At 41.3% G+C, this 27015-nt stretch overlaps 1 protein-coding gene across 3 annotated transcripts in view; it reads right to left on the bottom strand.

Annotated features, from left to right (window-relative positions):
• Window positions 1-3133: 3133 nt before the first annotated feature.
• The window catches only part of C3H12orf4 (chromosome 3 C12orf4 homolog), a 33440-nt gene continuing 9558 nt past the window's right edge, over window positions 3134-27015 (bottom strand). The window contains exons 5-15 of one of the 3 annotated variants that reach the window (XM_061621094.1): window positions 25903-26002; window positions 25703-25821; window positions 23050-23156; window positions 20718-20915; window positions 19796-19924; window positions 17689-17733; window positions 16844-16918; window positions 15218-15420; window positions 10988-11045; window positions 5827-5894; window positions 3134-4231 (exon numbers count right to left, since the gene is read on the bottom strand). In XM_061621094.1, the coding sequence (XP_061477078.1) occupies window positions 4139-4231; window positions 5827-5894; window positions 10988-11045; window positions 15218-15420; window positions 16844-16918; window positions 17689-17733; window positions 19796-19924; window positions 20718-20915; window positions 23050-23156; window positions 25703-25821; window positions 25903-26002 (1195 nt within the window). In that variant the 3' untranslated portion in view covers window positions 3134-4138. Of the gene's footprint in view, window positions 4232-5826; window positions 5895-10987; window positions 11046-15217; window positions 15421-16843; window positions 16919-17688; window positions 17737-19795; window positions 19925-20717; window positions 20916-23049; window positions 23157-25702; window positions 25822-25902; window positions 26003-27015 lie in introns of all 3 variants that reach the window. The other 2 variants (XM_061621093.1, XM_061621096.1) reach the window with 2 other exon arrangements.

Genomic DNA, 27015 nt, shown 5'->3' on the forward strand with positions numbered 1-27015 from the left:
CTGGCCAATTGCCAAGAAAATCCAACACGGTCACATTTGACTTCAAAAGAGGAAACTTCACAAAAATGAGGGGATTGGTAAAAAGAAAGCTGAAAAACAAAGTCCAGAGGGTCACATCACTCGAAAATGCTTGGAAGTTGTTTAAAAACACTATATTAGAAGCTCAACTGGAGTGCATACCGCAGATCAGAAAAGGTACCGCCAGGGCCAAGAAGATGCCATCATGGTTAACGAGCAAAGTCAAGGAAGCTCTTAGAGGCAAAAAGTCTTCCTTCAAAAAATGGAAGTCTTGTCCAAATGAAGAAAATAAAAAAGAACACAAACTGTGGCAAAAGAAATGCAAGAAGACAATGAGGGATGCTAAAAAAGAATTTGAGGAGCACATTGCTAAGAACATAAAAACCAACAACAAAAAATTCTATAAATACATTCAAAGCAGGAGACCATCTAGGGAGACAATTGGACCCTTGGATGATAAGGGAGTCAAAGGTGTACTAAAGAACGATAAGGAGATTGCAGAGAAGCTAAATGAATTCTTTGCATCTGTCTTCACAGTGGAAGATATAGGGCAGATCCCTGAACCTGAACCTGAACTAACATTTGCAGGAAGGGATTCTGAGGAACTGAGACAAATAGTGGTAACGAGAGAGGAAGTTCTAAGTTTAATGGACAATATAAAAACTGACAAATCACCGGGCCCGGATGGCATCCACCCGAGAGTTCTCAAAGAACTCAAAGGTGAAATTGCTGATCTGCTAACTAAAATATGTAACTTGTCCCTTGGGTCCTCCTCCGTGCCTAAGGACTGGAAAGTGGCAAATGTAACGCCAATCTTCAAAAAGGGATCCAGAGGGGATCCCAGAAATTACAGGCCAGTTAGCTTAACTTCTGTCCCTGGAAAACTGGTAGAAAGTATGATTAAAGCTAGATTAACTAAGCACATAGAAGAACAAGCCTTGCTGAAGCAGAGCCAGCATGGCTTCTGCAAGGGAAAGTCCTGTCTCAGTAACCTATTAGAATTCTTTGAGAGTGTCAACAAGCATATAGATAGAGGTGATCCAGTGGACATAGTGTACTTAGACTTTCAAAAAGCGTTTGACAAGGTACCTCACCAAAGGCTTCTGAGGAAGCTTAGCAGTCATGGAATAAGAGGAGAGGTCCTCTTGTGGATAAGGCATTGGTTAAGAAGCAGAAAGCAGAGAGTAGGAATAAACGGACAGTTCTCCCAATGGAGGGCTGTAGAAAGTGGGGTCCCTCAAGGATCGGTATTGGGACCTGTACTTTTCCACTTGTTCATTAATGACCTAGAATTAGGAGTGAGCAGGGAAGTGGCCAAGTTTGCTGACGACACTAAATTGTTCAGGGTTGTTAAAACAAAAAGGGATTGCGAAGAGCTCCAAAAAGACCTCTCCAAACTGAGTGAATGGGCGGAAAAATGGCAAATGCAATTCAATATAAACAAGTGTAAAATTATGCATATTGGAGCAAAAAATCTTAATTTCACATATACGCTCATGGGGTCCGAACTGGCGGTGACCGACCAGGAGAGAGACCTCGGGGTTGTAGTGGACAGCACGATGAAAATGTCGACCCAGTGTGCGGCAGCTGTGAAAACGGCAAATTCCATGCTAGCGATAATTAGGAAAGGTATTGAAAATAAAACAGCCGATATCATAATGCCATTGTATAAATCTATGGTGCGGCCGCATTTGGAATACTGTGTACAGTTCTGGTCGCCTCATCTCAAAAAGGATATTATAGAGTTTGAAAAGGTTCAGAAGAGGGCAACCAGAATGATCAAGGGGATGGAGCGACTCCCTTACGAGGAAAGGTTGCAGCATTTGGGGCTTTTTAGTTTAGAGAAAAGGCGGGTCAGAGGAGACATGATAGAAGTGTATAAAATTATGCATGGCATTGAGAAAGTGGATAGAGAAAAGTTCTTCTCCCTCTCTCATAATACTAGAACTCGTGGACATTCAAAGAAGCTGAATGTTGGAAGATTCAGGACAGACAAAAGGAAGTACTTCTTTACTCAGCGCATAGTTAAACTATGGAATTTGCTCCCACAAGACGCAGTAATGGCCACCAGCTTGGATGGCTTTAAAAGAAGATTAGACAAATTCATGGAGGACAGGGCTATCAATGGCTACTAGCCATGATGGCTGTGCTCTGCCACCCTAGTCAGAGGCAGCATGCTTCTGAAAACCAGTTGCCGGAAGCCTCAGGAGGGGAGAGTGTTCTTGCACTCGGGTCCTGCTTGCGGGCTTCCCCCAGGCACCTGGTTGGCCACTGTGAGAACAGGATGCTGGACTAGATGGGCCACTGGCCTGATCCAGCAGGCTCTTCTTATGTTCTTATGCACTTGTGCCATCAACAAAGATGGCGGCGGAGGCGTCATCCCCTTAGAGAAACTGCAGCCGCCATCTTTGTTAAGGGCAATGGTAAAAGATAGCAGACAGGTAGGTGGGGGGGCCACGTGCACGCACACACACCAGGGCCCAGGGCAAGCTGATGCCCAAGGGCCCCAGCATTCCTGGAGCCGGCCCTGGTCGTGAAGACACCACCATGGTCTTATATATTAACAAAATACTTTTAAAGACCACATTCCATATGACTCACTTTACATACATATTAAAATGTAAAGAAAACAGATCTCCACTGGTCCGTATAGGCCATTATCTTCGCGTTTTTATGGGGAGAGTAAGAGAGTATTATGTTGTAGCTGGCTAGCACAAGAATTTGTTTGTGAGCTACACAGTACAGTTCCATAAGGTGTCAGTTTCATGTTAATGTTTAAGGATGCAACATAATGACAACATTTTAATATGTATGTAAAGTGAGCCATATGGAACGTGGTCTTTAAAAGTATTTTGTTAATATGTAAGACCGTGGTGTTGTCTTCACGACAATGATTTTAGTTTGTTTTTACGTTTTTAGCTCCTGAAGAAGGACAAATTCCGAAACGCATCAAGCATACAATAAATCTACTCAGCACCAGAGCCTGTCTCCCTTCCCTGCCTTCAGTTTGGCACTTTCCCCCTTTTGGTTCTGCCTTTAAATGGTTGTAACCTGCCCTGGGACCTTTGGGTGAAGGGTGGGTAATAAATTCAGATTTTAAAAAAAAAGATAATCCTTTAATTTTTATAACCAAGACGATTTTGTGATTTTATTTAAATATATCATACTTCTAAAAAGTTTTGTTTATCACATTTCATTCTTTATTACATATTACAGAACAAGTCCAACACTCTATTAAGCTTCAAGTCCACTTGGAAGGAAGTTGCAATGAGCTCACTGAATTAGCTTCTAAATCAGATCGGATGTTACAATATACACACGGCTGCAACTGAAAACAGGAGTAACATGTACAATTTCCTCCTCTCCCTTGATAATGTTTAGCACAACTTACTCATATTCTGAAACTCTGCATCTTGCCAGCAGTCAGTAGCAGTCGTTAACGATATGGAATAGAGGCAGGGAAATGCACAATGTCATGGTGTCTGGACACAGGTAAGTTGTACAAAACATTATGGGGGGTGGGGAGGCTATAGGCTACTGTTCCCAGGAGCAATCAGCCTACATGAGCTTAGGACTGCAACCTGTGTGCTGAAGCAAGTTGTAACCATTTCTACAACATAAAAACACAAAATGTCAACTGTCACCAAGACACTTATTAACACCAAGGTAAGCAGATCAATGTTATACAAGATGAAATATGAGAAAAAGTTTGTCAATAAATCCCATCTACAAAAAAGGACTGATCTCTTTTTGACAATTATATTTCTATACTCAAAAATATAATGCAGCATGATCTTCCATACAACACACTAGGCTTTTCAGCCCCTGCCTTTCCTACAACAGTTCTTTCTGTCCTTCTCCAGACTGTTTCCGAAGCTTCTCTCAGAACAGCATTCAATATGGTAGGAGGGACTGCATACAGAAGGTGGGGAGTCAACAAACCACCACTCCCTCTTGTGCAAGCATTAAAGTATCTTGCGTGTTAAACGGATGTCTTTGAATCCCATCTTTTAAAAGGAACTTGCACAACAATCACATTCAGGTCACCACTAACAAGGAGGTGCTTAATGTATTAAAAGGAATCCAGTGTTGCCTTCCTGTAGTTCCTTTTTGAGACCACTCAGTGTTTGGTTGTCAGAGTGAGTGTAGATGAGACACGGAAAATCTGTGGCAGCATATTACTCAGTTGATAAAACATTTCTTCAGAAATACTCTGTAAACAAGAAGAGACAAAGTAAGCATTTTCTTGTTCTCTATAGCTCATTCTGTGCTGTGGCACCCCCATTTCTTTTAAAGCATTCCATAGTTTTTCATGATCTACACAGTGAAAGGCTTTGCTGTAATCTATAAAGCTCTAGGATGCACACCTTAGCACGGTGAGGGGGTTTGAGAGTGTAGAAGAAGCTGAGAGCAATGCCGTCAGGAGTCTAGACCAAGAGGCTAGACTCCTAGCAGGGGCACCCAAAGTGGAATGGTCAAAGCTGAGACACCAGACTAAGATGCATCCAAACTCAGTGGAAGGCAATGGTATACCTCTTACCACAAAAACCCTATGAACAGAGTATCCAAAATGCAACACGAGATAGTGCTGGAAGATAACAGATGCTATCGGAGGTCACTGATTCATAGGTTGCCATAAGTCGAAATTGACTTAAAGGCACATCATAACAATAGCTCGTCCAGATTAAGCCTCTGAGCTTCTCTTACAAGTTATTTTTATTTAATTTATATCTTGCTCTTTCTCCCCAAGGAGTCCAGCAATATCCATGCATTAGCAGGATGTTTATTTATTAGAGACTCATTTTGTTATGTGCCTTCGAGCACTGAGTTTTGAGGGACGGCCTTTTCTTGGCAGTGCCTGGGTGGTGCGATGCAGCTTCCGCTTCCTGATTAGTGATCCAACTGTGCTCACTGGGATATACAAACACTTGGATATTAGTTTGTACCCTTTTCCTAATCTATGCATTTGTATTACATTATCTCTCACTTCTGTAGAATGCTCTTTGGTCTTCATTTTCCTTCCGATCCACAGCCTGACCAATGATCCTTCAACAGTGGGGTTTTTATCCTGACAGCATGACAGAAACTTTAATGGTTCACAGGTGGAGGCCAATGGTAAGGTAACTGTGTCCTCGATAGGGCAATTTCTTTCATCTGTGTTCATTTACACTAGGAGCTTCCACAGAATAGGGGTTGAGTATTTATGCAAGCAACATGTTTCAGGTTTGTTTTGTTTCTTACAAACATTTCTCAACATAAAACCAATGTCACCTTACAATAATTGATTTTGAGTTTCAGTGTTTCAAAATAAAATACCATACAGAAAGAAATTACAATGTGCCCTTTATATTTCAGTAACATGACAGCATTGGTCAGGGGTCTGATTACTTTTGCAAAGCACTGTATCTCATTTGTATAATGAAATAAAATCTATTGATTTCATACATACAGCTATTTCACAATAAAAATATGTGTGATTCAACGTCACGTGTATTTGCAAAGTTCTGCCTGCTAGTTAAAATAGCGCGCATATATATATATGATGCTCGTGCCCCATTTTATCCCTAGAATGACCCTGTGAGCTGGGAGATAAGCAGCTCAGGAGTTCCACAGCTGAATAAAGATTTGAATCAAGGGCAGACGCTACACTTCTACTTTATTTTAAATCAACAGTAACACCATGAGTCTGGGAGAATCCTTCAGGTATTGAGATTCACAATATTTTAATTTAAAAAAGGGGGGACAATCAATGATCCATTTCTATTCTAGATTATATCAAGAACTGAAGATTTTAAAACATTAACTTACCTGGGGTACTAGGAATTGAACAGTCCGAGAAATCCCTCCATCCCATGAAGCCATTTCCATCATGAATCCTGGAACGCAAGGTTTACTTCACTTAAGATGACACAGTAAGTCATCCTTTCTATATAGCACTTGCTGCTTAAGTTCCGTGACAGTTGGAGGTACTGAGCAAAGTCAGTTAAACACTCCTAATTTCTGACTGCAGCTTCACATTAGAAAAGACCCATCTGAGTCAACAGTATAAGTTATGTCAGAGTTCCACTACTGAGACCTAAAGGACTGTGAACTTTCAGTAGTTTTGCTAGTACAACTTAACATCGAATGGAACTGGAAAGAACATCACTGGAAGAGAATGCCCCACCTCCCTACCCTACACCTCAACCCCAGAAGCATGCTTCCTGCACCCCATTGTTTTTCATGTAAGGTTTGACTACGACTGGAGAACAGAGTGCACTTTTTCTCCTTATTCCTCCTGCCTCCCACTCACCTCCATATTCATAGTGCAGAGAAATAGGTTTACATTGCAAATTACTTGGGAAGATAGGCGGACTAATGTTAGCGTATTGGAAAAAGCAAAGACCACCAGTGCTGAAACAATGATCCTCCAACATCAACTTGGCTTGACCAGCCATGTTGTTCGAATGCCTGATCACCGTCTTCCAAAGCAGCTCCTTTACTCCCAACTTAAGGATGGAAAACGGAATATCGGTGGACAGCAAAAGAGATTTAAAGATGTTCTCAAACCTAATCTAAAAAAATGTAACATGAGCATCGAGAACTGGGAAGCCTTGGCCCATGAGCTTCCCAATTGGAGGCCGGCCATTATCAAAGGTGCTATGGACTTTGAAGAAGCACGAGTACAGGGCGAAAGGGACAAACGAGCTAAGCGGAAGGCACGTCAAGCAAATCCTCATGGTGACCATCTTCCATCTGGAAACCGATGTCCTCACTGTGGGAGGCTGTGTGGATCCAGAGTTGGCCTCCACGGTCACTTACAGACCCACCGCTAAAGACCTTATCTTGGAAGACAATCTTACTCGGCCACAAGTGATCGCAAATGAATGAATGACCCAATGTACTAATAGTACTTGGTATCGCAGACTCAGAAACTTAGATCAAACAAAATGTTTATATGTTTATGGTGTGGTCTATCTGCCTGATTTTGTTTAATCGAAGACTACTTATCAATGGGAACTCCCAAAGACTTTGTTGTGGACAAGACAAAGCTCTTAGCATACTGGATTTTTTCTAAATACTTCATAAACTACAAAAAGTGAGGAGAAAACACCAATTGGTTTTAGATAAGTGGCTCCCACCTGCAATTCCTATAATAGCAGCAAAAGACAGAGAACTAATGTGATAGATAATCCAGCCTCATTGATGTCTATTTATCTGAAATTATACCATACACAAGGCACTGATGTATTTCAGCAGGAATTCTTATTATAACTGTCAACAGCCATCTGAGAAGGAACTGGTTATTCCTTTTCCATGTGCAGCCCTAAATGCAATAATACAGCAACTAGTACATAGGGACAAAGAGAATTATTACAATAGTTATTGTATAGAAATAGAAGAGGACAACAAAAAGAGTAGAACAAGAGCCCTATTCCAAAAGATTAGAGAAATTAAAGGGAAATTTAAACCAAGAGTAGGGATATTGAATAATCTAGAGGGGAATACACTGACTGACCAAGATGAAATAAAAGGAAGATGGAAGCAATACACTGAAGAACTCCATAAAAGAAATGCAAGGATGACAGATTCATTCATGGAGGAACCGTATGATGAAGAACCAGAAATTTTAGAATGTGATGTGAAAGCTGAGATTAAAATACTTGGAAGAAACAAATCACCAGGAACAGATGGCATATCAGTAGGGTTGCTACAAGTTACTGAGACTGAATCTGTCCAAATTTTGACAAAGATTTGTCAACAAATATGGAAAATGAAACCATGGCCCACAGACTGGAAGTGTTCAATATATATCCCAATTCCAAAGAAAAAGGATCCCAGGGAATGCAGTAATTATCAAACTGTTACCTTAATATCCCAAGCAAGTAATGCTCAAGATTCTACAACAAAGGCTCTTACCATATATGGAGCAAGAAATGCCAGATGTCCAAGCTGGATTTAGGCAAGGAAGAGGTACCAGAGATCACATCACAAACATATGTTGGATAATGGAATGGACCAAGGAATTTCAGAAGAAAATCACCCTGTGCTTTATAGATTACAGCAAAGCCTTTGATTGTGTAGATCATGCTTTAAAATGCTTTAAAAGAAATGGAGGTGCCACAGCATCTGATTGTCCTGATGTTCAACCTATACTCTGGACAAGAGGCTACTGTAAGGACGGAATATGGAGAAACTGATTGGTTCCCCATCTGAAAGGGTGTGAGACAGGGGTGTATTTTATCACCCTATTTATTTAATCTATTTGCAGAACATATCATACGGAAAGCGGGATTGGACCAAGATGAAGGAGGTGTGAAAATTGGAGGGAGAAATATCAAAAATTTAAGATATGCAGATGATACCATACTACTAGCAGAAACCAGTAATGATTTAAAACAAATGCTGATGAAAGTTAAAGAGGAAAGCACAAAAGCAGGACTACAGCTGAACATCAAGAAGACTAACGTAATGATAACAGAAGATTTATGTAACTTTCAAGTTGACAACGAGGACATAGAACTTGTCAAGGATTATCAATATCTTGACACAGTCATTAACCAAAATGGAGACAATAGTCAAGAAATCAGAAGAAGGCTAGGACTGCAGAGGGCAGCTATGAGAGAACTAGAAAAGGTCCTCAAATGCAAAGATGTATCACTGAACACTAAAGTCAGGATCATTCAGACCATGGTATTCCCAATCTCTATGTATGGATGTGAAAGTTGGACAGTGAAAAAAGCTGATAAGAGAAAAATCAACTCATTTGAAATGTGGTGTTGGAGGAGAGCTTTGCGCATACCATGGACTGTGAAAAAGACAAATAATTGGGTGTTAGAACAAATTAAACCAGAACTGTCACTAGAAGCTAAAATGATGAAACTGAGGTTATCATACTTTGGACACATCATGAGAAGACATGATTTACTAGAAAAGACCATAATGCTGGAAAAAACAGAAGGGAGTAGAAAAAGAGGAAGGCCAAACAAGTGATGAATAGATTCCATAAAGGAAGCCACAGACCTGAACTTACAAGATCTGAATAGGGTATTTATAACAGACGCTATTGGAGGTCACTGATTCTTAGGGTCGCCTAAGTTGTAACTGAGTTGAAGGCACATAACAACAAATATGCCTATTTAAGCAACCAAGCATGTAAGAGACATGATGGCATTCATCAAGCTTTGCTTTGACAAGGCAGAGACGAGCAGAAACAGCCTTAGGAGAGCAGGATTTTCTGAATTTGGAAAGAAGAATTAATGTGAGAGAATTGTGCTTTTGGATACCACAGAGCAAGATTTTAGCAAGTCGCTCAGGGTAGTTTATACAATCTCCCCAATATTATTAGCTTCACACAGTCTTGGTAACTAACCCATCATGCAGTGACCTTCATGACTGAACTGGGATTTGAACCCAGGTCTCCCTGATCTAAACTCAACACTCTAAACTGGGTTGCTGAATGTCATGGTTCCCTGTAAATTCTCTGATTCATATCAGGAGTAGGAGGCACCTGAGGAAGACGAGGGGGAGGGAGCTATGCAGCAGTGCCATTTTGAAGAAGCCCCCCACTGCCCCCAGATGTGCCCAGACCTGACAACGTGGGATACCCAGGGGCTGCCCCTTGCCAGCCTGTGGAGGATGCATAGGGCTCAGAGACGCAGCCTGCTATAACCGAGCAGAGGTGTTCAGATGAGAGGACATGTCCAGAGGTATCTCCCAAGGAGAGGTGGCACATCAAGAGGAGACTCCACTCCCCATGGAGAAGCGCTTGAGTTGAGGCCACAAGGAGAGGATTCTCATAACTGAGCTTTCTCTGCCTCAAAAGCTTGGTAGGTAGCTGGAGAAACCTGTTGGAACCACTTTGCCACCTTGGAATTCTTATTAAGGGAGAGGGCCTTCTCGGTGGTGGGCCCCAAATTATGGAATGATCTCTGTGATGAGGCATGCCTGGCCCCAACACTGTTATCTTTTAGGCACCAAGTCAAGACTTTCCTCTTCTCCCAGGCATTTTAGCATGTGTTTTAACTGGTTTTTAAATATGTGTTTTTAAATTTTTAATTTGTTTTTAATGTTTTAATTGTTGTAAACCTCCCAGAGAGCTTCGGCTATGGGGCGGTATACAAATGTAGTAAATAAATAAATAAACTCATCTTGGACTTGTGAATCCTGGCCTGTGTACGTAGACCAGACTAATTCCTGCCAACCCTTCACCTTGTAAGAGCTCCTAAACTGTATCTGGCTTTCCCATGCCTCTAAATCTGTACCGTTAATCTGCTTTAATAAAGTACAACTTCCTTACTTATAAGTGCACCTGCTGTCATGTTTTGGGCATAAGCCAGGACACTGAACTACAATTCCCATCATCCATGGCCATTGGTCATGCTTCCTGGGGCTGATGGGAATTGTAGTTCAGCAACATCTGGCATGCCAAAGGTTCCCCACACCTGCTCTGAACATTATACCACTCTGGTTTTCAGAGTTCAGAAATGAAGTAAATTACTACTTCAGTTGAACATAGAAAGCTGCCCCATGTTGATTTAGACCAGCCTTTCCCAACTAGTGGGCCACCAGGTGTTGTTGGACCACAACTCCCATCAGCCTCAGCCAGCATTGCCAATGGTCAGGAATGATGGGAATTGTGGTCCAACAACATCTGGTGGCCCACTAGTTGGGAAAGGCTGATTTAGACCATTGGTTTAACTAGTTCAGTGCTGTGACAGCAGCTTCCAATTATTATTAGATTTGTTATTCATTATTTATTCATTTATTGCATTTGTGTACCGTCCCATAGCCAAAGCTCTCTGTTGGTCACTTGTTAGTCCAAGGTCTCAGATGGAGATCTTTCCTATCTTTACTATTTGACCTTTGTAACCACAGATGTCAAGGACTGAACCTGGGATCTTCTACATGCAATACGTGTGCTCCCATTCCCCTTGAACTGAAACTGGCATTTTCAAAAATTAATACAGAACGTAACAGATGCACTAACCTTTAACACACTTAAATACAAGCTCTGCCCTTTTCAGACACCAAGATATTGTCATTTCCTTTAAAAAGAAAATTGATTAAATAACAATTAAATATCAGCCTTTTAAACAGAAAAAGCAAAGCGAGAGATGCAGCAAAGGACTCAAATTAAGCCGTCACAACGAGTAACTGTTTTTTCTTTTTGGTTGCAATTTCTTCATTCCCCCTACTTTAATATCTCATAATTCTAGAGTGTACAGAGTTGACACAGTCACACATTCTCTTTCCCCACCCCCAAATTTATTTATATATGCCTCCTTTCGTTTATCAGTGAGACATTTGACTACGGGGCCAATTATCTAGAGGGGCTGTGGGTTCTTCCTTGATGGAGGTCTTCAAGAGGAGGCTGGACAGCTATCTTAGGGATGATCTAGCGCTGCATCAAGCAGTGGGTTGGACTAGATGGCCTAAAAAGTCCCCTCCAACTCTGATTCTAGCAGTCAAACTATAATTACATTTTATGCTAGCAAACTCTGTTTACATCTGCTATGTTCCCATGGCTCTGTTGCCATATTTCAATAATACATTAAGCATCCCAATCATTTCAGAAGGCTGCAAAGAAACGACTCCTGTGAATTCAGTCTTGGATGCTAAAAGCAAGCCCATTTTATTTATTTATTTATTATTTCATTTATATCAAAACAAAACTACGTTAAAAACATTTTTTGAAAAGCTTTAAAAACATCTTTTTTAAAAACAAAAAAGGGTTACAAACATATTATTAAAGACAACACATTAAAAGCAATTCCAACACAGACGCAGACTGGGATAGGCCTCAACTTAAAAGGCTTGTTGAAAGAGGAAAAGTCTTCAAAAGGAGCCGAAAAGATGGATAGATTTTAGCCAGCTAAAGAACTATTATAGAATAGACTACAGTGAAACTTACAGCATTAATACTATACATGTTTATTTAGAAATAAATCCCACAGGTTTCAAGTTAGTTTACTCCCAGATACATGGGTATAGGAATGCACTATTAAATAGTTGTAGCATTCTGGGACCAGTCTACCTGAAGGCCAATTTCCTCTTATATGAACCAGGTTTTAAGAACTTCTGTGTCCCACCAAAATCTGAGGCATATCTGGCTGAAACAGGAAAAAGGCTTTTTCAGTGGTTGTGTGTGCCTAGGCTTTGGACCTTACTTCCTATAGAGGCTCTCTATGGTTGGCCCCCATTCTATTCTCCTTTTGCCAGCAGGAAAAGACCTTACCACACAGGTCTTCAACCTGCCAAGACCACTGTCAGCAGCTATATGTTACTGAGTTAATTTTGTTCTTTTTTATCTGTGATTGATTCAATTTTAACTAATTAAAATTCCAATTAATAACAATTATTAATAATTCTAACTTATATTTTGGGAGTGTTTCCTTGGACGAGAACTGGACCAGTTCCTGGCCAATTGGTCAAACTGCTACTGAGTAACTTTTGAGGACTGTGTCTCAAAGAACAGAGAGCTTAACCAAGTTGGTTGGACTTTAGGAGTGGTGGCAGTGTTCTACCTTTCAGGTTGGTTTCTACCCTGGTAATTTCACACCTACTGCACCAAGCCTCTGGTTTTCCAGGTTTTGGGGCCAGCAGTTCTTGACACCTCCAACCTCATACTTACCCATGGGATTGTCAGCTATGTCCTGCTGGTCTTGATTGTGGAGAACAAACAATATTGATTACCACCCACCACCACACATGGAATGATGATGTTCTTGTCTAACAACAACAGGGAACATTCTCTTGTACCAGGGAAAATGTACAAGGGGACCACACCACATTCTTGCATGCACGCATGGCACACTCATGTACTCACCACACACATACAGACCACGTGCATCTTTGTCTCTTTCTCATTCACATACACACTCCTGTATACTTCAGATACAGACCCACAGATACAGATGCATACGTCTTCCTTTCTGCTCGGGAGCACCTCTCCCTCTCTCACACATACCTCTCCCTCTTTCGTTCTCTCTCACACACAGACACTCACCACATACAGATCTTTAGACCAATCCCTATATATATATATATATATATTGTATTTTATGTATTTTAATTGTATTTTATGTATTTTAATTTATTTTAATGTTTTTGTGATTTTACTGTTTACAATTTTATTATGTACATGTTTGATTTTATTTTTGTAAGCCGCCCTGGGTGCCCTATTATAGCGTAGAAGGGCGGGATAGAAATATTTTAAATAAATAAATAATAATAATAATTGTTGTTGTTGTTGTCTTTATCTATACCCCACCATCCTTCCAAAACTGGAACTCGCGGCGGCTTCCAAATAAAAAACACATATAATTAAAACATACAGTCTAGATTAAAATAAAATTAAACTAATTCCAATATTAAAACCATTCATACTTATAGCTAAAAGAGAATTAAAAAAACAGTTTAAAAATGGAGGAATTTGGCATTAGCAATAAATAAATCTCTCCCTCTCTGCCCAAGTGAACCTCTCTTCCTAGACCACACATACGTAACTCATGTCTTTCTCACATTCACAGACCCCATACATCACTCCCTCTCAGAGCTTGGAAAAGTTACTTTTTTGAACTACAACTCCCATCAGCCCCAGCCAGCATGGCCACTGGACTGGGCTGATAGGAGTTGTAGTTCAAAAAAGTAACTTTTCCAAGCTCTGCTCCCTCTCTCACATAAATCACACACACATCTCTAACACACGCACACACACTTTCAGCAAAGCCTCCCTTCAGAAAAGCTGCTCCATGAGACAAAGGCTGCAATCCTATAAAACGCTTATCTGGGAGTAAGTCTCACTATATTCAGCTGAACTTACTTCTGATAGACATTTGTAGGGTTGTTTCCTGTTTCACTGTCAAACTTATGAATGAACGGACAAACTGATTTTTTTGTATAACCCAAAGTAACAAGTCTCAATATTGACTGACGCTGTTTTATTTGTGAGCTGGTAACTCACACACCTGACTCATTTTAAAGAGGTAAAATAAGCACCTGAGACTAGATTAAATGAGATCCAATGTTTATGATTCTATGAGCTTCATTCTTTTTTTTTAATGGTTAGCTGTTTAGCCACATGAGGTGGTGTGTGTGTGCAATACACAGGAACAATTAACTTCAAAAGGACCCATGGCTACTGTGAGCGGCATTTAATCAGTCTAATTATACCCCCCTTATCATACCAGATTTCAAGGTGCTGAACAATGTAACATTAGAATAATCAAAATAGAATTCAACAATATTTGTCATTACAACAAAAATTACAAGGAAAGGAAAGGCAGCCTTTAAAATAGGCTTAAAACTACATTTAAAGCCACAGGCAAGCCAAACAATGCTAAAAAAAATTAAAGCACAGGATTCCTGATTCAAAATGCATGCTCAAATAAAATTGTTTTCACCTGGCATCAAAAATACACAAACGTTGGCACCAGATGCGAGATCATGAGCAAAAAAATCATGCACTTCCCCTCCACAAACATACAGCCCGGAAAACTGCTCAGAGAAGGCAGTACAGAAAACTGTTGGGTGTAAATCAGCATCTAGGTGGGACACCCTCACTCTGCATTATGACTCAAAAACAGATCCAAACGTGTTCAATGCATTTTAGGAAGGCATACTACATTCAAACAAATGTTTTTTGTAAGCCGCCTTGAAGGCCTTTTCGCCATAAGGCGGGGTATAAATTTGATAGATAGATAAAATAGATTAGATAGATTAGATAGATTAGATAGTACTGATTCTGTGTAGACAGTCTTGTGGTTTTGCAGAGACACAACATTTTACTGTTAAGAACAAGCTTGATTAGATTCAGATCTAATCTACTCATTACTTTTCAAACTTTCTACCTTTAAATGACACATCAGTTCATCTGCCACAGAACCTCTGCAGCACAGGGGATTCTGAGACACATGTCAGAGCACATTGTCAGTTCAAGGCCTCAACAGTGATCCACACAAACTGAATGCTTGCCCTAGAAGATGGCCCCATTCTGCTATGGTGTGCTGTGCAAGGGATTATTGGTACTGGTGCGCAAGCTATAATTCAGGAAAGCTCATAGGCAATAATGACCTTCTCATTAAAGAACATCTAACAAACTTCTAAGGAAGCAAAGAATTCCCAGAACACAGTTTGAAAACAGTTTGATCTAGACTGAGAGGCCCAACAATAATATTTTTAAACAGAAAAAAGCAATAATTGGCGATAAGGCGCTTACCTCAGACATATCATGTATCAGCAGAAGAGGAATACTAACTGTAGTAATGTCATGTGTACAACACACTTTGAGGATATTTCGGAGGCCCATTATTGCAGGATCCCGGGCAGAAATATTACCTGACCTCACATTATCATCCACACAGAGGTGAAAAGTAACATGAATTTCAGAGAGATTTGAATGGCGGGTGATGTAAAATTCTCCTAAGGGAAAAAATATTGTAACCGTTTACAATAAAACTAAACAAATGAAAGGAGTAAAATGTGAAAAATGTGTTTTAGCATTACGTCAGTTCTGAATAGATATTAAATGATAAAAAAAACTGTAGTTTGCCTTGTAATATTGCAAAACCCCCCCCCAAGAACTCAATGTAAAAATTACTATAAGATACACACCACGTAGGGGTACCAAAATTAGGGCCTATGTACGGAGTAAACGTAACAAAAACAGGAGGGAGGTACCACCCATTTCCTTTTACATCATCTAAATCTCATTCCTCACTCCCCATTACAGAAAGCCTGTGTAGTAGGATATGACAGAGCTAAAATAGGTGGTCGTGTATCTATAAATATTGTGTATTGTAGTTTGTTGTATATCGCCCAGAGTGGCAGATTAACCTCTGCCAGATGGGCGTCTAACAAATCTAATAAATAAATAAATGGCAAGGACTAGGGCCGGTTCTAAAGGGTGGCCAGGTGGGGCACTGGCCAAGGGCCCCTGGAGCACCTCTTCAGGCATAGCAGAGCAATCCACTCCGAAAGTGTGGCTACTGTCAACAAGGGAGGGTACAGCATCACGGTGATCAGAGTTACTGATAACAGGGGCCTGCAGGTCCTTCCCTGTGCTGTCCATGTGCTGGACTCAGTGAGTGCCCTGAGGCAGGAATGAACTGAGGCTTCAAAGGAAGAGTGAACTAGTAACTTCCTTTGAAATAACAGTGTTCCTGCTTTCAAGCAGTAGGTGGCACTCAAACCCAGCTGAGAACATCTTACACCCCAAGGGAGAAATAGGGATACTGCTAGGTATATAATCAATCCACAAAAATTAGGGTTTGCGGACTGCTCCTAGTCAAACCCTTTGTTGATGCCTTAATCCTATATACAGGAGGCAATGCCTGAATAAAGAAGCCACTACACTTAGTGGTGGGGGAGTTTGCCATGACTTGTTTCGTAATTAGCTCAGCCTTTCAAATCCTTCCTGCAGAACTCTTGATATAAGCTCAGTGGCTCAGTCCTCTCCCCCAGTTCCAGGAGTTCTATTTTGGCTCATAATACCAGTATTGGGAAGCTCGTTGCTAGCCTCTCCTGCTAGTTTCTTCCTCTTTTACCAGAATTTACCCTTGCAAACTGAGGGGAGGGGCAGCAGTGGTGGAGGCAGCAGTGAGGCCTCAACTTTAAATCTGCATTATGTTTCTTCTTCCTCAAATAATCACTGCCCAGTTCCCACCCCGACCATGTATGGATGCAGTTACTGAACAGAGCTTCTCAAATAGACAGTCAGTAGAGGCTCAGGGAAAAGACCACCCCCCACCCTGCAAATTAATAAGGAGTATCTCAAAGTAAGAGTACAATATAAATTCTAGCAAGGAACTTATTGAACTGAACCAGCTGCGCAACCAGAACGTACCAGGTAAAATATTTGATTGGTTTTGTTCTATATTCTTAGTCTTATCTTCATTGCCACTGTTTCTGTTTCCGGAATCTGTAGATGATAAAAATGTTAGGATATCATAATAAATAACGGAGACACATTTAGTTATATACGACATACAATGGAAGATCAAATCATATCCTACACAAAGAAGAACATGGAACATTTATAACTCAAGTAATAATAATAATAATAAAATAAAATTTTCTTTTTGAGTCGCCTATCTGGCCGAATTAACGGCCACTCTAGGCGACGTACAATAACAGGATAAAATACAATATAAAACCATAACAATAACGTTCAATAATTAAGCTACCCACTCTTACATGTAATCAGCAGCATTAAAAACTAACCCACCCCAGAAACCCCATAGGCCTGCCTGAACAGCCAGGTCTTCAAGGATCGGCGGAAAGCCATCAAGGAGGGGGCACGGCGGAGGTCTAAAGGAAGGGAGTTCCAGAGGGTGGGGGCCACAATCGAAAATGACCTCTCGATTAGCACGAACACTAAGGAATAATTGACATTTGAAAATGCACTTTTTAATTTTGTGTGCCTATTTTGGAACATAGCTGATTTTCAGGAGATTTTCACAACTCAGACTTTGGGCATCAACAAGAGGACATCTCACAGAGCGCACAATCAAACACTGGGATTAGGAAAAGAACAGAAATGCAGTGTGAATGTTCTTTGACAAAGCACATCCAGTTCATCAAGGTGGAGGGAGGAATGTTCCATCTTCCTCAGTATGCAAGAATCACCACTCAACACATACACACCAACCCTATTGAATATGGAGACTTTAGTAAGGAAAGGTTACTTACTTGTTACTGATGTTTTTTGACTAGTCAAAAAACTAAACTGGGCTCCTGCTGGGAGGAAGGGCAGGATATAAATAAATAAAATAAAATAAGTCATCTGTGCAATAAGACATGTGCAAAAACCTGTGAACAATATCTTCAGAATGTTCTAGACCTTTTTGACATCAGAGTATGACCCTAGGTCAAACGTGCATGCCCCAAAGGATGCACCCCATGACTTCCTGTTCAGTTCAAAAACTGCCACAGCAATACTGACATTGATTTGCAGCAGAGAGGCACGAGGGCTGTGTGATTGCACAACAATTCCTTAAACAACTTCAGTGACAGATAAGCAATGTGTTCTGCTCTGTGGTCCCTATGCAGACTGACTTGAAAAACTAAACAAGCTGTTAAGCTGCTGAGGCACTTGGAAACTGTGTGGCCGTGGCCAGCAGCAAAACTGGTAACAAAGCTCACTAAAGAATGAAGAGGCTATGGAGGACAGCTTACATCCTGTATGGTATCCTATAGAGGACATAAAGAGTTTAGAAGATTGCCTGAATACTTGGGTGAGCATGCAAGATACATATAGGGTATGAAGGGAGTATTCAGTATCATTCTGTGCTTCAGGAAGAATACAGGTAGGATATGATGCCTCGGATGGGAGGTCATGAACCAAGCCTTGCATAGTCAAAGCAGGATTACGAGGATGCAATCTGCATAATCTGATACGATCCTGACAAACACTTGAGATTAGAGGTATTGAAAGTTCTGGTTCTAAGGGTGGCCCCCTCAGCAAAAAAAGAGGCATATTTCACATTCTCTGATGTTGCAAAGAAATCTAGGGACTGGAATACCCCAGATTTTTCACCCCAGAGGTGTGGCAGATAGTGACCATTTGAAAGAGACTGCTTATACAAAAACAATGGATGGCAGGAAGACTGATTGCTTGCTTGATGTATCACTTTCAGATTGGAAGCGAGAAAGACGGGGAGGATTGTGATTCTGTGCAACCTTGTCTGGACAAGTAAATATTTGAATTATGACAGTGGGTGGAAAATCTTGAGTAGTGTGAAGCTGTGGGCTACGCTGCTTGCAACAACTTTTTTGGCTACTAGCAACCTACAATATGGCCCCGGCATTGCACATTCCAAATGGAAAAGGATGCTGCGGTGGTTACAGTGGGATCATATTCAGGAAGGGGCGGCTGCGAGCAGACTATGTCAGGAAAGCCACTAGAGAAGAGGCTGGCGAATTCCCAGCTGGGTAAAGAGACTTCATCTGTGTATCACAGGATACGTGAAACGTGCATAGGAACCTTCCCTGGAGGGACTTCTTATGAAGCCTGCCCAAAGGCAACTTAGCCATAGCGGCTGACATGACACTGAGAAGACAATAAATAGTTGTACCACCGGAGTTGAAGACTGTCAATGAACTGTATATGCTGAATGGGAACTTCTTGGAGCTGATACAGAGTACTAAGGAAATTGAAAGAGGAAGGCAATTGCACAATACGGCATGTGGCCACAAGATGGGAAAATGCAAGAGACAGAAAAACGCACACACAGGCCTAGGTCAATTGGTTGAAAAACAAGGTGGCACCTAGCAGGTCCTGCGCTGCTGACAGAATGCATCTATCAGCAGAATGGGGTTGGAGGTAACTTTCAGCAATTTGTCATCCACCCTGCAGCCTCCAACCCGAAAATCTACTCTGGAGGGTTTAATGAAGTCTCATTGTGTCATGTTGGATTTTAACAAGCTACTTCAGGAACCAATCTTCGTGAGATATACAAAATAGATTATTATTACTTGCTACTGACCCTGTCCTCTTGGAAACATAAAAGCATGTATTAGTAGCAACCTTATTCCCTAAATGACAAACCTAGAACAACCTATGATTTAAGCACAACTAGAGTCACATATAGATCTAATCCAAGGTTTGTGCTTTTGGTGTTCAGGACCAGCCAATGGAAATAAGTGGAAATTGCATGGTGCATTGCACTCTTGCACAACACTTCTGAAATATTTATTTGCCTTTGTTTTTACTGGCAAGGACTGCATCTCTCTCACACACACACACTCTCACACACATATCTATATTTCAAGGAGAGCAACTCAAGTTGGTACTGACCATGCAGTCTTTTGGAGTTATTGCTGTGTTGCACTCTGGCATAAAGTACAATCTGCTGAACAACTTCAAGTTGCTCTTGAATCCCAGAAAAGTGAAATTCTGTGCATTCCTGGCAAACTGTCGCAAAATCTGAAGAAGAAAAAAAAGGTCTCAGTTCTCGCTAGAGAAGAAACTATTTCTGCAATATTTAATTTCAGACTGAGACAGAAATTCACGTGATCAAAAGCTTTTCTATTCGAAAACATTCCCTTCAAATAGAAGATGTTGGAGGGAAAGGTCTTTCTGGCATAAAGGATTAATTAAAATCAGAGAGGTTTAAACCAGTGATTTAAATCAGCAAGAAAGAAAATGGAATAATGAATTTAAATCAAGTTTCCTGCTGATAATTCTTCATATATTTCCTAAAAAATAGTGCAAATCATGCCGGGCCTGGCAACCAAGAGGTCTTCTGTATCTTTAAAAGTTGTGGAGGGGGAAGGGAGAATTCCACCTTGTGGTTTTTCCCATTACAGGGTTGCAAGAACACCTGCACTTGGCTGACTTTCTCTTCTCTTAAAGATACAGGATTAGTCTCAGGCCTTGAACCTGGCAACCCTACTGCAGACTCATCAGAGAGAATCTACACAATGCTAGAGGTCAGGCTACGAGCTTTAGTTGTGCCACTCAAAATTGAACACCATAACAGGGATCTGCAATTAAGATAACAGATTTATTGCAAAATGTATTTAACATATAAGACTCTGTTGTTCCTCCTGCCACGCGCCTACCCCTCTGGATGTTGCCATTTATACATGAGAGCCCATACAGGAAGACTGATAGGCTGTTGTCAAATTATTATTTTTTAGATTAGGCAAAGAAGTGGTCTTATAACTTTTAATCCCAACTCAACTAGAAGAAATCCAGTTCAATGAGGATGACTTACCTTTCTTAATGCCACTGTATGAACTGATGCGATTATCCACCAACAAGACCAGGCCACAGAGGGAAGTTGAATAGAGTGACAGTGCAGTTTGAAGCCTGTGGAGTTTGACTCCACTGCGATGACTGCGCTTGTGCTTGCAGAAGTCCAGCATGTCTGCCCTCAGTAATCTCAGGTTATGCATGGTTTTCAATTGTGCTCCTAGGTAGGGTAAAAAAAAAAAGTGTAAGAGTGTGTGTGTGTGTGTGCGCGCGTGCGTGTACGAAGGACCAAAAGGAGCTGAATCACCTTAGGAAAAACTGAATTACACGTCTAGTGAATCTGACTTTACTGCTATGACTAACTGTGCTCTATATTATCAGAAGCTGATCCCACATAGAGAGGGAGCAATAGGAATGATCAGTACTACATGGCTCAGTTTAGAGACCTACTTGGATTAACTACTCTATCAGCTTCCGGTAACTAGTTGCACTCCCTCTAAGAACATAAGAAGAGCCTGCTGGATCAGGCCAGTGGCCCATCTAGTCCAACATCCTGTTCTCACAGTGGCCAACCAGGTGCCTGGGGGAAGCCCGCAAGCAGGACCTGAAGGAGCAGGTGTGCAGTTTGGGGGTACTCCTTGATCCATCTCTGTCACTAGAGGCTCAAGCGACCTCTGTGGCCAGGAGTGCTTTTTACCAGCTGGTACACCCACTGCAACTGTTTTGGACGGTGACAGCCTGATCACAGTGGTCCATGCGTTGGGAAGACTTGGCTACTGTAATGCACTTTATGTGGGGCTGCCCTTGTATACGGTCCAGAGGCTTCAACTAGTGCAGAACGCAGCAGCCAGACTGCTCATAGGAGCAGATAGCTGGCAACATGTCACTCCACTACTGAGAATTGCACTCTTTACTGATTTGCCACCAGACCAGGTTCAAGGTACTTGTGTTAATTCACGAAGCCCTAAACAACTTGGGCATCTTAAGGACTAGCTGATTCCTTATGCGTCACATCAATCGCTGAGATCTTCAGGTGGGACATCTTTGGCGGCGCCCCTCGCCTCTGAGGTCCGTTGGCTTTCAAGAGGGACTAGCCTTTGGTGTGGTGGGCCCTGCCCTGTGGAACTCCCTACCTGTGGAGGTTTGGCGGGAACCATCTCTCTTCTTTCAGACACCTTTTGAAAACTATATTGCTTAGACAGGCCTTTGCAGTTTGAATTTTCTCTTTTTAACCAATCTGTGTGTTTGATGTTTTTATGGTGGTTTTCACTGATTTCATTTTTATATGTTGTATTCAGCCTTGATATAGTCTTATGAAAGTGTGGATTATAAATATGTAAATAAATAGCAACCAACCACACACCTCCTTTACTCCAAACGGTTAACACATATACTCTTTCAGTAACCTGGGTGAAAGGCGAGAGATGTAAACAGATAGCGACATAAGCCTAGCACAATTTCCCCAGATCAGAACAGATTCAGTAACCGACTAAATGAAGTAGTGCCGGTGAAAGCAAAGCACACCAATCCAGAGAGACTTGTACAATAAACACTAACGCGGCAGTATGATAGTAACCAGAGCCATAACATTTGGTGTAAAAGATGCAAAAATATACAGAATACAACCAATCCGACTTTAGGAAAAATAAGGAAGTTAGCATCTGTCTGTTTATAAGAGATCTAGTTTTTGTTCATTTCAGTTTAGAAAATCAACTGGACTATCGGAGCAGTATATAATATTTGCATATCTTACTTATCTCTCATTGGCACAGTTTTTAAAGTTAACTAGCCGGTGTGGTGGTTAAGGTGTTGGACTGCAACCTGGGAGACCAGGGTTCGAATCCCCACACAGCCATGAAGCGCACTGGGTGACCTTGGGCCAGTCACTGCCTCTTAGCCTCAGAGGAAGACAATGGTGAAATAACCTCTGAATACCATTTACCATGAAAACCCTATTCAAAGGGTCGCCATAAGTCAGAATCAACTTGAAGGCAGTACACACACACACACACACATTTTCTGGTGCATGAGACTTGCTTTACACTAAGAAAATTTAGTGAGGACAAATCTGTACTTGGCACAACTTTTTAAATATGTTGTAACCACTACAAGCAGAATTTTTCAGTGAATTTTTACTCACTAAACGTAGGCTCCTAAATATATATATCTCAACATAATTTTAGATAACAACTTACTGCATGTTCCAATGTATGGCAATTTGTGGCCTGTATTCAATATGTATATCGAAGCCATTCAATATGTATATGCACACCATGTTCAATACACGGACTGGGTTTAAATACATTAACACATAGGTGTGAGAATAGGCTGTATGTGTTCAAACTTTCACTTACCCAAATGAATAGTGAAACTTTCTTCCAACTGTCTCTGGTCTTCAAAAAGTCTTCCATTGCTTTCTACGGATTCCCTCCACTGATTGGGTTGAACATTTATTTCATCACTGAAATCAAAAAAGGAAAGAAAATGAAGACAGCCAGCTTCCTGTCCTGTCCCCCCCCCCATATTTATTAAATTGACAAGAAGAGGAATTTTACTTAATCACATGAAACTTCAAAAGCTTCAAGGGTAAAACCATAGGGAGTCAGCCTGTCATTCCCAAAGCTATCTATGCCATAAGAACATAAGAACATAAGAAGAGCCTGCTGGATCAGGCCAGTGGCCCATCTAGTCCAGCATCCTGTTCTCACAGTGGCCAACCAGGTGCCTGGGGGAAGCCCGCAAGCAGGACCCGAGTGCAAGAACACTCTCCCCTCCTGAGGCTTCCGGCAACTGGTTTTCAGAAGCATGCTGCCTGACTAGGGTGGCAGAGCACAGCCATCATGGCTAGTAGCCATTGATAGCCCTGTCCTCCATGAATTTGTCTAATCTTCTTTTAAAGCCGTCCAAGCTGGTGGCCATTACTGCATCTTGTGGGAGCAAATTCCATAGTTTAACTATGCGCTGAGTAAAGAAGTACTTCCTTTTGTCTGTCCTGAATCTTCCAACATTCAGCTTCTTTGAATGTCCACGAGTTCTAGTATTATGAGAGAGGGAGAAGAACTTTTCTCTATCCACTTTCTCAATGCCATGCATAATTTTATACACTTCTATCATGTCTCCTCTGACCCGCCTTTTCTCTAAACTAAAAAGCCCCAAATGCTGCAACCTTTCCTCGTAAGGGAGTCGCTCCATCCCCTTGATCATTCTGGTTGCCCTCTTCTGAACCTTTTCCAACTCTATAATATCCTTTTTGAGATGAGGCAACCAGAACTGTACACAGTATTCCAAATGCGGCCGCACCATAGATTTATACAATGGCATTATGATATCGGCTGTTTTATTTTCAATACCTTTCCTAATTATCGCTAGCATGGAATTTGCCTTTTTCACAGCTGCCGCACACTGGGTCGACATTTTCATCGTGCTGTCCACTACAACCCCGAGGTCTCTCTCCTGGTCGGTCACCGCCAGTTCAGACCCCATGAGTGGGTATGTGAAATTAAGATTTTTTGCTCCAATATGCATAATTTTACACTTGTTTATATTGAATTGCATTTGCCATTTTTCTGCCCATTCACTCAGTTTGGAGAGGTCTTTTTGGAGCTCTTCGCAATCCCTTTTTGTTTTAACAACCCTGAACAATTTAGTGTCATCAGCAAACTTGGCCACTTCACTGCTCACTCCTAATTCTAGGTCATTAATGAACAAGTTGAAAAGTACAGGTCCCAATACCGATCCTTGAGGGACTCCACTTTCTACAGCCCTCCATTGGGAGAACTGTCCGTTGATTCCTACTCTCTGCTTTCTGCTTCTTAACCAATTTCTTATCCACAAGAGGACCTCTCCTCTTATTCCATGACTGCTAAGCTTCCTCAGAAGCCTTTGGTGAGGTACCTTGTCAAACGCTTTTTGAAAGTCTAAGTACACTATGTCCACTGGATCACCTCTATCTATATGCTTGTTGACACTCTCAAAGAATTCTAATAGGTTACTGAGACAGGACTTTCCCTTGCAGAAGCCATGCTGGCTCTGCTTCAGCAAGGCTTGTTCTTCTATGTGCTTGGTTAATCTAGCTTTAATCATACTTTCTACCAGTTTTCCAGGGACAGAAGTTAAGCTAACTGGCCTGTAATTTCCGGGATCCCCTCTGGATCCCTTTTTGAAGATTGGCGTTACATTGGCCACTTTCCAGTCCTCAGGCACGGAGGAGGACCCAAGGGACAAGTTACATATTTTAGTTAGCAGATCAGCAATTTCACCTTTGAGTTCTTTGAGAACTCTCGGGTGGATGCCATCCGGGCCCGGTGATTTGTCAGTTTTTATATTGTCCATTGTATATTGCCAGGGGCTTTGTGTCTTTTCAAGCACTTCATTGCCTCTTGATGCATGGTTTTTTTAAATAAAAGTTTTCACAGCCCATATTGTTGATTACATAGTTGATAAAATAAGAGCCCATATACATGTTTTATATAGTTGTGCTCTTTTTTCTGCAACACCCATGCAAGAAGGCAAGAATTCTCACTAAGTATTCAGCAATAAGTCTGGTTCCAAAGAATCATAGAATAGTAGAGTTGAAGGGGATCTATAACGGCATCAAGTCTGACCCGCTGCTCAACAGAGGAATCCAAGTTAAAGCATACCTGTGGGTGCTGGGTTGGTGACCCCCACAGTAACAGATATTGCAACATCCTATCCAGGTCTCTCCCTCCTCCCATATGTCTTCAGTCCACATACAATGTGGACTTTCTACTCATTGGCTGTACTGGAATAAAATAACAGTTGCATAAGTACCCCCATTCAACACTGAGAGAAGTAATGGGACATCTCCTTCCTCTCTCCCCCTCTAATCTGCTCTGGACAGTCCCCCTAATTAGTCACTAAGAGGTATAATCTCTATTATCATCATCATCGTTATTTGTATCCCGCCCTTTTTCCAAACTGGAACTCAAGGCAGTCCATTTCCATCTCTACTCAGCAATTAAGAAGTAAACAAAGAAAGACGGGTACCCAATAGTGGTATTGGGATTTTTCAGGTCCTCGTGAAGTTTTATCACCCATTCCCGATATTCCTGTTTCTGGATAGCTGCAGTTTGTTTCAGTTCATTGTTCCACTTGTTCTCCAACACCTAAAAGAAGATATCTACTCAGTCTATTGATGAACAACAAACTATTTGGCCAATTTATTCCAGTCGTGTAATTTTCCTTACCTGCTGGGAGTCAAAGTGCTGAGCTGCCAGCATGTTTATGTCTTGATCTGTTAATGACTTTCCTAGTTCTTGCATCATGTTATCCATCTCAGCACCTTGCCTAGAGCAAACAATCTAGTCAGGAATATATTTATAAAGATAGTTATGTATCATCTTTTGGCCCCGAGAAGGGCGCTCAATCGTAAATATACATACTAATATAATTAAAACTGAGAATAAAAATATTAAAAACAGTATAGTAAAAAAAAAAGCATTTAAAAGGATCAACACTAGAAACCCTTAACAGCTTGGTGGAATAAAAGATTGTTGTTGTTATGTGCTTTCAAGTCAATTTTGACTTAGGGCGACCCTATGAATCAGCGACCTCCACGAGCATCTGTCGTGAACCACCCTGTTCAGATCTTGTAAGTCTAGGTCTTGTAAGTTCAGGAATCTTTTTCTACTCCCTTCTGTTTTTCCCACCATTATTGTCTTTTCTAATGAATTCTGTGGATTTCCCCCCCCCCCCCAACTGAGCTCAGTAACATGCCCCTCCGTGTTGAATCGGGAGGGCCTCTGAAAGAAGATGCCCTTTTCTCTCCTAACTTTTGGCACTGCAAGGTCACAAACTGACATGGTTAATAGGGTCTGGTAAAAAACAAAAGTGCACATGCAATTATGGACTTGTCTGTATTTGAGCTGGAACTTCCTTGAAATCCATATTCCACCCTCCCCCCTCCGGTATAATGGAGTCTCTCTTAAAGCCTCTCCAGGCCAGAATCAAAACTTCCTTCTGAGGTACAGATTATCCATTTTTTGTTGTTGTTGCTGCTGTTATGTCCCTTCAAGTCGATTAGACTTATGGTGACCCTATGAATCAGTGACCTCCAAGAGCACCTGTTATGAACCACCCTGTTCAGATCTTGCAAGTTCAGGTCTGTGGCTTCCTCGATGGAATCAATCCATCTCTTGTTTGGCCTTCCTCTTTTTCTACTCCCTTCTGTTTTTCCCAGCATTATTGTCTTTTCTAGTGAGTCATGTCTTCTCATGTGTCCATTCCCCAACCCTGGTACTGTCTAGATGTTCGGAAATGCACCTAACATCAGCCCCAGCCAGCACGGCCATGCAGCAGAG

The sequence above is a fragment of the Rhineura floridana genome, chromosome 3, assembly GCF_030035675.1.
Source record: "Rhineura floridana isolate rRhiFlo1 chromosome 3, rRhiFlo1.hap2, whole genome shotgun sequence".
NCBI classification, from domain to species: domain Eukaryota; kingdom Metazoa; phylum Chordata; class Lepidosauria; order Squamata; family Rhineuridae; genus Rhineura; species Rhineura floridana.